The sequence below is a fragment of the Phaseolus vulgaris genome, chromosome 11, assembly GCF_051622355.1.
Source record: "Phaseolus vulgaris cultivar YP4 chromosome 11, ASM5162235v1, whole genome shotgun sequence".
NCBI lineage: Eukaryota > Viridiplantae > Streptophyta > Magnoliopsida > Fabales > Fabaceae > Phaseolus > Phaseolus vulgaris.
This window is the reverse complement of record NC_143508.1, coordinates 48,384,169-48,397,172: the sequence shown is the minus strand read 5'-3', so window position 1 is coordinate 48,397,172 and position 13,004 is coordinate 48,384,169. Positions and strand designations below refer to the sequence as shown.

At 29.5% G+C, this 13,004-nt stretch overlaps 1 protein-coding gene across 1 annotated transcript; it reads left to right on the top strand.

Annotated features, from left to right (window-relative positions):
* The first annotated feature begins 649 nt into the window (after window positions 1–649).
* LOC137824000 (putative BOI-related E3 ubiquitin-protein ligase 3) lies at window positions 650–2,606 on the top strand. Its single transcript, XM_068629412.2, has 3 exons — window positions 650–1,079; window positions 1,175–1,541; window positions 1,872–2,606. Exons 1-3 carry the CDS (start codon window positions 1,021–1,023, stop codon window positions 2,499–2,501), a joined length of 1,056 nt encoding a protein of 351 aa, XP_068485513.2. The 5' UTR covers window positions 650–1,020; the 3' UTR covers window positions 2,502–2,606.
* Window positions 2,607–13,004: the final 10,398 nt, after the last annotated feature.

Here is a 13,004-nt window from a genome sequence, read left to right as displayed (position 1 = left end):
TTTATGTATATCTCAGCGGGTCAAAGCTAATCTCATTAAAATGAGTTCAAGGAAAATTAAAAAAAAATAAACGAACATTTAATTTGATTTCGCATTATTTGTTTCTCCCATTAATGTTTCGTCACGAGTAAGAATCGTACTTTTTTAGACAATTTTGAAACTTAAATGTTAACATTTTGTCTTCTTTATTTTTTTCCTTCAATGCACGCCAACCCTCTAGTTGGACAATTCAACTTTTCTAACAACGCACTTTTATGTGTTTTAAAGATTTTGAATGTGAAAAGATTGCACAAAATTAATATTTGTGTGTTTCAAGGTTAATCACACACCTCAATCACTTTTATGAATTCAAAGGTATTATTCATTCCAATTACAACACATACACCATGAACTCAACCAACACCAAAATGGTTAAAAGTTATGCCTTGCTCAAATTAGCATGAAGTGTGATTTTAACATTTGAACACATTTTTAATTGCATGAATCTCCCAACACTGATTTAATGCTTCAAAATCAGTGGCCAAATTATAAAAAAAAGAAGCATATTATTCAAACAAAGATGCTATAAACATAGCATTATTGGGAGGATCAATCTGGGTGGGTTAGGAACTTGGCACTCCATAAATAGACAAAATCTTACAATAAAACAAACTAACACACCACCATTGTCACCTTTTTCTCTCTCTTTTTATGTAGCAATTTAAAATAGTTAAACATTTAATGATATAATAAAATTATAATAAAGTGTGGACAGAACCAAATCCTGAATCAACCCCACCATCCAGCCTTGCTGCCACCCTATTTGCATGCTTTTGTTCATTTCTCTCTGACACCCTTTCATTCATTCATTCTTCCCATTCACTCACCTCTATCTATCTCTTCATCTCCCATTCTTCTTTTCTCCATTTTCTCAACCAAAACCACCACACACACCCCTTAGCAAACACATATAACAAACACCTTGCATACACATCCTCAAACCAAATTTTTCCCCCCACCCCAGAGAAGAAAACCCCATCAATGGCTGTTGAAGCTCGTCACTTTAACATCTTCCACCCCCAACAACTCATACCCAATAGGTGAATACATCTCTAATCACTCTTTTCTTCTTCCTTTTCTGTTTTATCATTCTGGGTGTTAATGTTTTTTTTCTTCTTCTGTGATGAACCTGCAGAGAAACCTTGACGAACACAATGGATGCCACCATCATGAACATGTACGCCAGCCAAACGGGTTTGGGTAATTACTCCATGCTGCCTCTCTCCGGCACCACCACCGCGTCGGAGACCTTTTTCCCGCCGCCTCAGTTCAGCTCCCTCCCTCAGAAACCCGCTGTCTTGGAATCCGACAACAGCACTCTCTCCCACAACAACGTTGTCTCCGTTCCCAGAAAACGCTCCAGAGATTCCATCCACGACAACAATTTCCCTTTCCATTCCTACCCTCAGAAGAAAACCGATTCTTTCTCCTTCCTCGGCGAAGACATTTCCTCTCACATCCACCGTCAACAACTCGACCTCGATGCCCTCGTCTCCCAACACGTAAATTCTCTCTCCCTTCTCCGATTTCATCGAAATATCAGTTTTTTCCTACACAAATCCTCCGTATTTCGCAACCTTCCAAGATATTTTGTTTTGGGTTTTCGTTTAATTGTTCGCCATTTTTATCCCCCGACTTTGCAAAAGCACATAAACAGTGCAAAACACTGTTTCTTAACCCATCAGTAATGGTTTTCACATGATCTTAATTGTAATGCATGTCTCTAATATTGATAACTTTTTCTGGGTTTGTAACTCTGAACTTTGACAGTGAAAGTATTTGATTTTGCTTATTTGTTGTGCATTAATTGATGTAATATGGAATGCGTGCAGATGGAGAAGGTTAGGATGGAATTAGAAGAGAAGAGAAAACGGCATGCAAGAAGATTGATGGAGAGTATTGAGGCGGAAATGGCGAAGAGGCTGAGAGCGAAAGAGGAAGAGATTTTGAAGATTGAAAAATTGAATTGGGTTTTGGAAGAGAAAGTGAGGTCTCTGAGCATCGAGAATCAGTTATGGCGCGACCTGGCCCAGACCAACGAGGCCACTGCCAATGCCCTCCGCACAAACCTCGAGCAGGTGCTCGCGCAGGTGGCAGCGCCGCCGGATACGGCGGAGGAAGACGCGGAGTCGTGCTGCGGAAGCAGCGACGAGGGATGGCGCACATTAGCCACCGGGGCGCAGGATAAGGAGAAGGAAGGTTGCAGCGGAAGGAAAGAAAATATTATTATTGTTAATAATAATGATAATAATAATAATATTAAAAATAAAAATAATCAGAAGGAGAATGAAAAAAGCGGTGAGAAGAGATTGTGCAGAAAGTGTGGGAAAGAGGAATCGTGCGTGCTAATCTTACCGTGCAGGCACCTATGTGTCTGCACAGGTTGCGGGTCTAGTTTAGACTCTTGTCCTGTCTGTAAATCCTTCAAAAACGCCAGTGTTCTTGTAAACATGACATTATAATTCTACTTATCCATTTTAGATGATCAGAGAAACAAATTTCTCGAAATGGAATCACAAAAAATGTTTAATCTATTATTTAATAAAATTTTGTCACTTCCGAGTTTATTTCGAGGGTGGTGAGTCACGAGATTTGGATGAGACGACACGACATGGAATCTTAAATACGATTAAAATCGAAGATTTGGATTTCGAAAGGAGAAATATCTTAGATTATGAGAGAGGGGTAAAAGAGTAAAAAGGGGAAGGAGCGTGGGGCCCGACGCGCACCTACCCGACAGCTACTGATAGTACCCCAATAGAGAAACTAGGTAATGAGCGTGAGAGTGGCGCGTGGAGTCAACGAGTAGGTGAAAGCGAAAGGTGTGCGGCAAAATCTGACACGTAGGACGCGCGCAAATGTCGCTGTTGGATTAAGAACACCGGTTTCTCTCTCTTCTTTTATGCGACCAGAGTGTGGGACCCACGCACCTGGCGCCAAAACCCTAAGCGCAAAACGACACCTGAACTAGTTGTTGGCTAAAAAGATAAATAAATTAATTAATAAATAATATTTTGGTTTAGAAATAAAAAATAAAAAAAAATTAAATAACGCAGAAGTGTCTGGGAATCTGCGAAGGGTAATTATTGTGAAAGCTATGCATTGATTCCGAATAGGTGCAGAAAACGACGGCGTTTTCATGGTGCATGGTTTTTGGGAGCACTTTTCATGGGTGGCTCGTGTATATATATATATATATATAAATTATAATTTACTTTCACCTTGGAACATGTGAACAATTAGAAGATAAGTGTGCAGGTGAATCCTAATTCTTTATTATTATTATTTATATATTTATTATTATTGCGCGTGGTACAAAAAAGATAGGGTAGTTGGGATTTGAGGGCACCCAGTTAAAATAAGGTGAGGCTGGCATGGCAGATTGAGTCCTCTGTGTTATAATTACCTCTTTCTCTTCTTTTTTTTCATCTCTCTGTGTCTCTGCTCTGACTCATTCCAAATTTCCACCTCCAACAAAACATCAAATAAACAATAAAAATAAAATAAAATTCTGCAACATTTCATTGTATTGTGTGCTACTATCTACTGCCTTAATTAATAAACTACTCTTTTTTTTGTGAATTTCATTTTAATTTAGAACTAGTCTTATTTTTTTACTATTTTACAAGATTTTCTTCCCAACTTTTGTCTCACTATAAAAGTTTAATAAAATTTATATATTTTATTTCACCTTAATTTATACCGTCTAAAACAGAATAATTTAATTGTTATATTAAAATTTTAAAATATTTTTATATTTTTTAGAATTTTCTCTATATTAGGTTAAGTACATATTTCGAAGCTAAATTATATGGAGAATATAAGGAAAAGAGAAACACGTAAAGAAAAGATAAGGATAGTGTAAGAAGAGGATAATTACAATTATAAATAAATATCAAATTGAATAAATAAATTAAATTAAAAAATATGACATCATTGTCAATTTATTTGAAGTCTTTTAAATGGGAGTTTCTATCTTCTAGATTCTTCCGCATCTGAAAGCTACTTTTATTTGTTAAACCTTTGTTTGGATTACTTTCATCAAAATAGAGTGAAAAAAATAATGTAATTTCGGATTTTTTACGTTAAAAGAAAGAATATACAATTAAAGATAAATAAATAAATAATTTATAAACTATTTGAATAATGTCATGAAAGCTTTTATTTAAAAAAAAACTATTTGAATAATGTGATGAAATAAAAAATTATAAATTAAATTTAACTGAATGTTAATTTCAACACTTATCATTCACGTGTATTCTGTTATCAACAGGTTATTCGCTGATAAACAAATTTAGTGTTAAAATGTTAATTTATAGTATATAAGTTAAAGTTAAAATAAAAATCATTCTTAAATTTATGTAACTCGTATAAAACAATTTTAAATAGATAAAAACTGAAACAAATTATAGATTAATAAGACATTAATAATGTAGAAGTGTAAAACTGTTTTCCTTTTTATTTATTTTACATCATATTAATGCATAAGTGTAAATTAATAAATTGACAACAAGTAATTAATATTATTAATAATATTTTTAAATAGTTAAAACTAAAAAACAAAAGTGACACTCATTTGTTTCCATTACTTACGTTACGTTGACAAAAAATAGTCTTTTAATATTTTCTATGATATATGCAACACTTTATAATGATTTTGTTTCAATCATATTTATTATACATGAATTCAATCACAATATTTTAATTTTTTTTTTCAATTCTCAGTATTTTGATTTTAGTTAAATCATATAAATCATACATGGATCTATTTGCAAACACAATATCTTGATTTTTTTCTAATCCTCAATATTACAATTTCATTTTAATTTACATATTGTCTTTCGGAAGGCTCATTAAATATCTCCCAACCAGACACTAACATTTAATCTATACATCAAGGATCATGGTAAGTTCAAACATTCAATATTGAGTGTCTACAACGAGACTCGATGTGTATGAATTTCCTCATAAACTCCACTTAATATCTTAGTCTATATGACTTAGATCAGTAGTGTAGGCAAAAGATCTCAGTTAAACATAGGTTTTTCATACTTAATGTACCATCAAACAATAACTAATATACATTATCCCAAATGCATGACATCAATTTCATTCAATTTTCATCACTCATATACCATACATATCACTCAATCACACAACATTTAAAATTTCACAACATTTAAGAACATTTCCAACATAAAAAACAATAGTTAACTTCCAAACTATCAAAATCTAACATTTCTACATATTCACACAACATATAATCAAACAATTTCATTAAATGACATCCCTGCAAGAGAAATTGAATCTTGAGATCACGTCCCCTCCATATCCAGATCTTTTAGCCTATGGGATTATTGAAAGTTAAAGTTAATTTCCCTTACCTGTAATTTCCTATTCCTAGGGAATTCCTATTCAAGCAGGGGAGCCATTCTAAAATCTGGGGACCTAGAAAAAATTATTTAAACATTACCAAATTTTAGTACGAGCTTAATCAATTTGAGATAAACATTTTTCTCAACTGGCCCCACTAAGATTGATGACTAAATCATAGACAAAAAAAACAAAGAATGAAAGGTCTTTAGAGTAAATAGAAGCTTACTTTGTTTAAAAATTTGATCGGATATAAATAATCATTGACCTTCAACTACAACACAATGTGATCATATTTTGAAATATACGAGGTATGAAAAATAAATCTTAGAAAGAAGGAAGAGAAGAGATCTTTTAGAGAGAAAGAAAGGAAGACAACGCACGAGGTACATGGGTTATAGTATCTCCACCTCTTGTTAATAGTTAATAGTTTCTCTCATACTTGTACATTGATTTAGTATGATCAAAATGCAAAACATAATTTAATCTCTCAGGAGTTTTTGAGCACAAACTTGTTTTATAATTTTCCTTTTACTTTTTCTAAACAAATAATTAATTATCTGGAGCTGAGTCAAAACTAGTTTTTTCATTATGCTTAAAAAATCGATTATTTGTAACAATAATGGATATGTTGATAAAAATATGTTTTCTCTTTGTCTTACATTTTATCAATTATATCAAATTTTCATTGATTATTCTAATAAAAAATTACTTTCACATTTTTTTTTCAAAATAAGCTATTATTTTAGACAATAATATATTATTATAAGCAGTTTTAAAAACTGCATTTTCATAAACAATTGATTATGTTTAGAAATAATTAATTATATTAATTCAAAATATTTTTAGATTACATAAATAACATAATAATCAATTATAATTAACAATAATAATAAATTATAATTAACAATAATAATATATTATTTTAGTAAGTAACTTCAAAACTCTCTAAAAGAAGATTTTCAATTGCTAAAGTTAACATACATTTCATACTTTGTTAGAAAAAATTTACGAAAGGACAATAATTTTTTTTATCATGTTATAGGTTTTGCGTTGTAAATCTTTTGAAAAATATCTTTCACTCCAGGTGATCTTTCCTTTCTTTTCCATTTAATTGATTTGTGTTACACATATATATGTGGAGGTTGTGTTTGTAGGTAATTGAAAGTTTTCATTGTTTTGTAATTTTTCTTGAAAGTTGTTTCGAGAAATGTTGTGTAATTCTTGTTTTATAGATGTTCTTGTAATTTGATGATTCAAGAGTTTAGTGAAAAATCCAACTAAGATTGTCAGAGATTAAATTGGACATAGATTATTATGGATTCAAACCAATACAAAAATTTGTATATTTTTACATTTTTATCTTGATTATATTATCATGATTTTCTTTTATTTGTTGAAACTATTATCGTTGTTTATTTTTTACCTTCTATATCAAAGTTTTCAAGAATTATTGAAATGAAAATTGTCCCAAGATTACCCAAATTTCCACTATAAATTTTTTTGGAGAATTAAAATTTAAAGTAAATAATAAAATACTTTTAAATTGAAATTCAAACTAGTTTCAAACTCAAATTAACCAATTTTATCAACAACTTGCACAATATTTCAACCACAACACAAATCAATACTTTTCAATAACCTCTCCAATATCCAATAATAGCTAATATATCAAAGCTAACAAAATTACATATTTTTTACATTTCCAAAATATCATCCTTGCATAAAATATACTGTTGTGACCAAGTCACATATAGGCAATTCAAATCTTCTCCCCTAAGCTACTATAGTAAATTAAATTAAATTCTCATACCTTTTCAACTGGCTTAAATCAAGTTTAAGCTTTCACCAGGAAAACTAAACCTATACATCCAACACTATGATCAACAATCTAAACATATCATCATACTCATAAATTAACAGAGATTCATCATGGCTTGAAAAATAGCACAAGCAAAGCCTTATCCCTAGGCATCCAGCAATTCCCACAAAACTAACTCAAGAAAAATGACAAAAAGAAGCTTACTAAAAAATGATTTATCATCGAGTAAAAATGTTATACTCTCCACCAAGATCTCCAAGGTAGAATCAAATGTAGGAAAAGATAACTATTTTAGAAATATATATATATATATATATATAAATAAGACAAAAATTTCTATACTAACTCCTCAATTCCTTAGTGTCGAGATCTATCTCCTGTAGCATTTGATCCCGTGTAACTATAATTACAAAATATAAAAAAATAAACACAAACGAGAAAATAAGGTAAACTAGTATTTTTAAAACTTTTAATATAATTATATAGCAGGTAAATATCTAATAATCATCCCATGTCTCATAATTCAAACTACAATATATTAATCAATGATCAATTATCTATTCTCAATTCTCATATAACATTCACTAGTGTAAAAAATTCACTGACATACAACAATTGACACTTGACTATACTTTTAGAAGACTTGTGCATTGAAATTAGACTAAGAGATTTGCACTTGTTAAGTTGTCCTCACAACAAAGTCTCGATATCAGAAAAAAATCATCTTCATATGACAGGGTAAATTCCTTGTGACCTACCTGATACAATTATTGTTCACACCATAGGATAGGTCATAGAAACCTCCTTCGACTTTCAATGTCTAGACACCTTCATCTATGTAATTTCAGTGTATAAGGAGAGTCGTGATCATCTCTTTCACAAAGTCCGGAAATCAATACACTCTCCAAACATCTCATCATTCCCCGGGGATATCTATGTCTACATCGGAACACATGCTATATCACAACCAAACCATCAATGATGTTCATTCATACCTATACATCCAACTCAATTTAAATACTAATAAATTGAAATTTAACAATCATAACATCACACAAATATTCAAATATAATATATTAGTCAAAGATAACAATAGAGTGAAAAATAAACCCATTTTAGAATTTACATATGTTTAAAAACATATCTTTATTAAAGTTATGAAAATACTCTCATCCATTTTAATTATACCACTTTTATTTTAAGATTATTTTGTAGGTTCTTACAAAACAATTGTAGAGAATATGGTAATTTTTTAAAATGAAGTTTAAATAGTTAATATTTTCTACTTATAAACTTTATGACTTAAATAATAAAATATTTAAAATTCATAGTGTATATAGAGATAACACACATTTATTTATTATTAAAATTATTATATTGTGTTATATTATTAACATCTTGTTCTAAGAGGGAGTCAAATACAAGCCCCCATAAGAACACATAGAACTTTTAACCATTAATTGTCTTAAACAATTTCACTCGATCATTACTCATGTTATGTTATTGTAATCCTAAGATAATTTCAAAACAATTATACAAATTTATAATATTTAATTATAGGATCATTAATAACTAGATGATAATATATATTTTGATATTATTAATATATAATATTTTTTTTATCCACATTAATATTATTAATATATAATAATAGAACCTTTAGGTTTTTATATTTTAAAATTTTAATTTTGTTTACATTTTAATAAGTATACATGTTACTCGATAAAATAGGAGAAATAAATACTCTTTATCTATAACAATATATAAAGAAAATTCTCCTCTTTTGTGTATATAATTTTTTTTTCAAAATTATCCTTGAAAAAATAACATCAGTTTAATAACTTTTTCTTTCCAAAATTATTTTGAAAATAGAGTCATAATGAAATTGAAGAATGAATATATGAGAAATTATTGGTTGATTTAGCATGAGATTTTGTAATTAGTGATATGGCAAAAGGAGTGTGATGGGGCAAAAGAAATTCATAAGCACATGTTTGTTCATTTGATATTCACTTGAGAGGGTCCCACACAGTTTTGAAAAAAAAAATAACACAAAATAATAGGGATTTTGTTTGTGTGGGGAAAGGATCTTGGGCACTCCTGTGGACCCCACAGGATCAGGACCATCTGTCCCTTTATCACCGGCATGCCCTCCACATCACGTGAATCTGATTCCACCCTTTACCAAATCAATGCTTCAAAATACACTATAATTGATTACATTGTTTATAAGATTAATTATGTTTCATCTTCTAAGAAATAAGTTAAACTTCAAACACAAGTGTTTCTTATTTTTTATTTTTTCAGAAACTATTTTGATGAAATTTTGAAGAAGTTTTAGAGGGACTTTAGTATTTAAATTTATTAAAACATGTATTAATTTAATATTTAAATTTTGATAAACATATGTAGTATTAACTTGATTGTGATAATAATGTATTTACAAACCATATTACAAAGTAGACTTTAAGTTTAATTCAATCATATAAAATCGGCTCATGAGGTTGAGATTTGTACCCACTTATATACAATGAAATGTCTTTATCTCTAGTCGACGTGGGATCTCCAACACCCCACACGTCGAGAGTGACAACTCGTGCGTGTGATAACATATTATGGGTGGTCCGATTACGGCCTGATAGCGGGTGATACGATAGGCCCAACAAACACTCGCTAAAATATGATTGAAATGACTCTGATACCATATTAAGAGGTGAACTTTAAGACTTATTCAACCCATAAAACCGGTTCATGGAGTGAGGTTTGCACCCACTTATATACAATGAATTGTCCTAATCCAACAAATAATTTAATATAAAATTCATTTATAATTTGTAGGGTATTAGTTCTTACCAGATAAATTTTGGGAACATTTATTTTATAATTTGAATTGTTTATATTATTTTAAATATTTTGAGTTTTTTTCTGTCTCAACTAAAACATAATAATTATGACATTTGATAATAGTCAAGTAATATAATATTTAAAAACATTTTTAATATATTATTTTATAAATATAATACCCTAAAAGTTTAATTTCATATATTTTATCGATTTAAAAAATGCTTTAATATAAGACCTGTTAAAAAAAAAGATTATAGTATATCTATATGCAAAATTCGTCCTATTAGACTTAATTAATATTCATTTTAACTATATCTTCTATATTACATCTAATTTTTTTATCATTAATCTTCTGAATCTTTGTTTACAAAGTTTTACTCATATTAGAAGAATTCAAATTTAATATATCATGATTATATTAATAAACAGATAGTTTATACAAATAATTTTGCATAACCAATAGATACGTACTACACATACACTTCAAAGAATGAGAATGTTTCTATTTATGAATATGGACAAAAGTAAGAAAACACTTTGCTTTAAAACACAAATAGTTTTTATTTTAGTGTGTTTTTGAAGAAGATAGTGCAACTTATGTCTTTAGAAATTCTTATTTTTCAAAAGTTATACACAATATATTAATTTTAGTTTTTACACAATTAAACACATATTATTACACTCAATTTTTTTTTAAATTTTTATCCTATAAAATATCTTCTAAATTTTCTTGAAATAGGAGCATAAATGTTCATTCCATACACTTTTATATTTAAATTATTTACATATAATTCTTTCCAAAACTATAAATATATTATTTTTAGATTTTTCTTCAACATAAATCAGAAAACATGTTTCTGTCTCTTAATTCAAAGAAGATAAGAGGACATGAAAAAGACATGACAAGAAAAGGACATGTGTAACTTGTATCATAACTTTATATCAATAAAAAGAGTATCCCATCACAATAGAAAATGCATCTACCACTATATTATAAATTTTATAAAAGTTTTTTGAGAATAAGAAAGGGGAATAGATTAAGAATAACATTGGTGGTTGATGGTAGATGTAATTGATTTTTTTTCTTCATATAATTAATATTGGTTTTCTAGGTTTTATTACTATTGAGACCTTTTCTTTTGAAATATAGATGAAGAAGTGGTATTATTGTGAAGAAGAAGCATGTTTTGTTTCCTCTTTGAAATTCTGTGTGAGCCACCACCCACTTTCTATGTTATGTCCATGAAATTGACTAATAATTCCTTTTCCTTTTTCAATTATATGCAATGGTGGAAGCTTTTGATTGGACACATCTCCACCATTGCTTGAGGGTGAAAATATTGACTCATTCAATTATCATCATGCACCCAAATGTATGATTATCCATCACTTTAATTTCTAGTACTATCAACATGCCGTGTGGAATATGAATGCCCTAATTTTGTATACAAATCAAAAGTGAAAAATATTCAAACAATTCATCACTTCTATTTTCCATATTTTAACTTTTGTAATTGAGAGATATGTCTCATTAGGTCAAATGTTTGTCTACTAATGGTCTATAAAGGGTGTATTGAAATATTAGGTGAAAATAAATACACAATAGACCCTTTTATTTTTCTTCTACCCATCATATTACCTCATACTTATGTTTCTCTCCCTAGATAAAACAAGGTGTCACACTTAGCACTTAAGTATTTATGGATAATTATTCAAAAGTTGCTTTTTTATTTGGGACACTTGTTTGGTAGATGTATAATAAATAATTATCACAATTTCACTTTTCTTTTTTTGTTTTCTTAATTTTAGAGGCCATGATAAGTTGCTTCTCATGTTAGGTAAATGTACTCTCTCACACACATATAAATAAGTAAAAGTTGATAAATTTGAATGTTATTTGATAAGCTTATTGTTTTATAGTTTTAATCATTCTCTATTTTATAATTTTAGTAAAATTATTTTTTGCACAAACAAAGTATTTTAAGATTTGGGTTATGTGAAAAATCTTCTTTTTAATCTTTATTTAATTTAATTAAAGTTTTTAATTTATTACCAATAGTGTTTATTCTAGAAGTTATTGATTAGGGTTCCAATCTAAAAGTGGTGTATCTAAAATACATACTTATATACCTACATATACACACGTACTTACATAGATATGACCACACTCCTAATGATACACTTTAAATGATGATTATTGTACTAACTCCATTATAGTTGAGAATAGTTAAATGGGTAATAGAAAATCTATTAGAAGGATATGAAAGTGTAACTATCAAGAGAGAAGGACGGTTGAGTTAACACCAAATGAGTACAATCTCTTATATAATGCCTCCAAATTGATGAATGAGACCCTTTACGTATAGTCATAGGATAGAAGAAAAAGAAGAGATGGTGATGGTGCAACAATGAACTTAAGAAAGAAAATCATTTTTGTGATTAAAGAAAAGGCGACAAGTTTGAAAAAAAAGAAAAGGGTTTTTGAAGATAATTGGGATTGTGGAAGAGTGATATAAAGTACTTGAGTTTGTCAAATGGCACATCTCTTGAAGGTGGGTGTTCTTGGTGTTGAGTGATCCTCCAAATATTTTAAGCTTTGAAATGACCTTAAACAAATGATGAACACCAACCAAATCACACGCAACAACAAAAACCCATGTATTATAAAAATTAAACATGAATAATAACATCATTGCCAAAGTGAAAGACAAACCAACACTGACCCACTATGCTCCATGTCTCCTTTCTAAGAAAGAGACTTGTGAATAAACTAACCCACTTTCACTCCTATTTGGTCTCTTTTTTCGCATAGAATCACACATCCTTTTCATGTGGGGTCACACCCTTTCATCTCACCCTTCTCCAATGATATTCATTTGGATAAATGAATTGTTCATTAAACATCATTATCTATATGCATCCACAC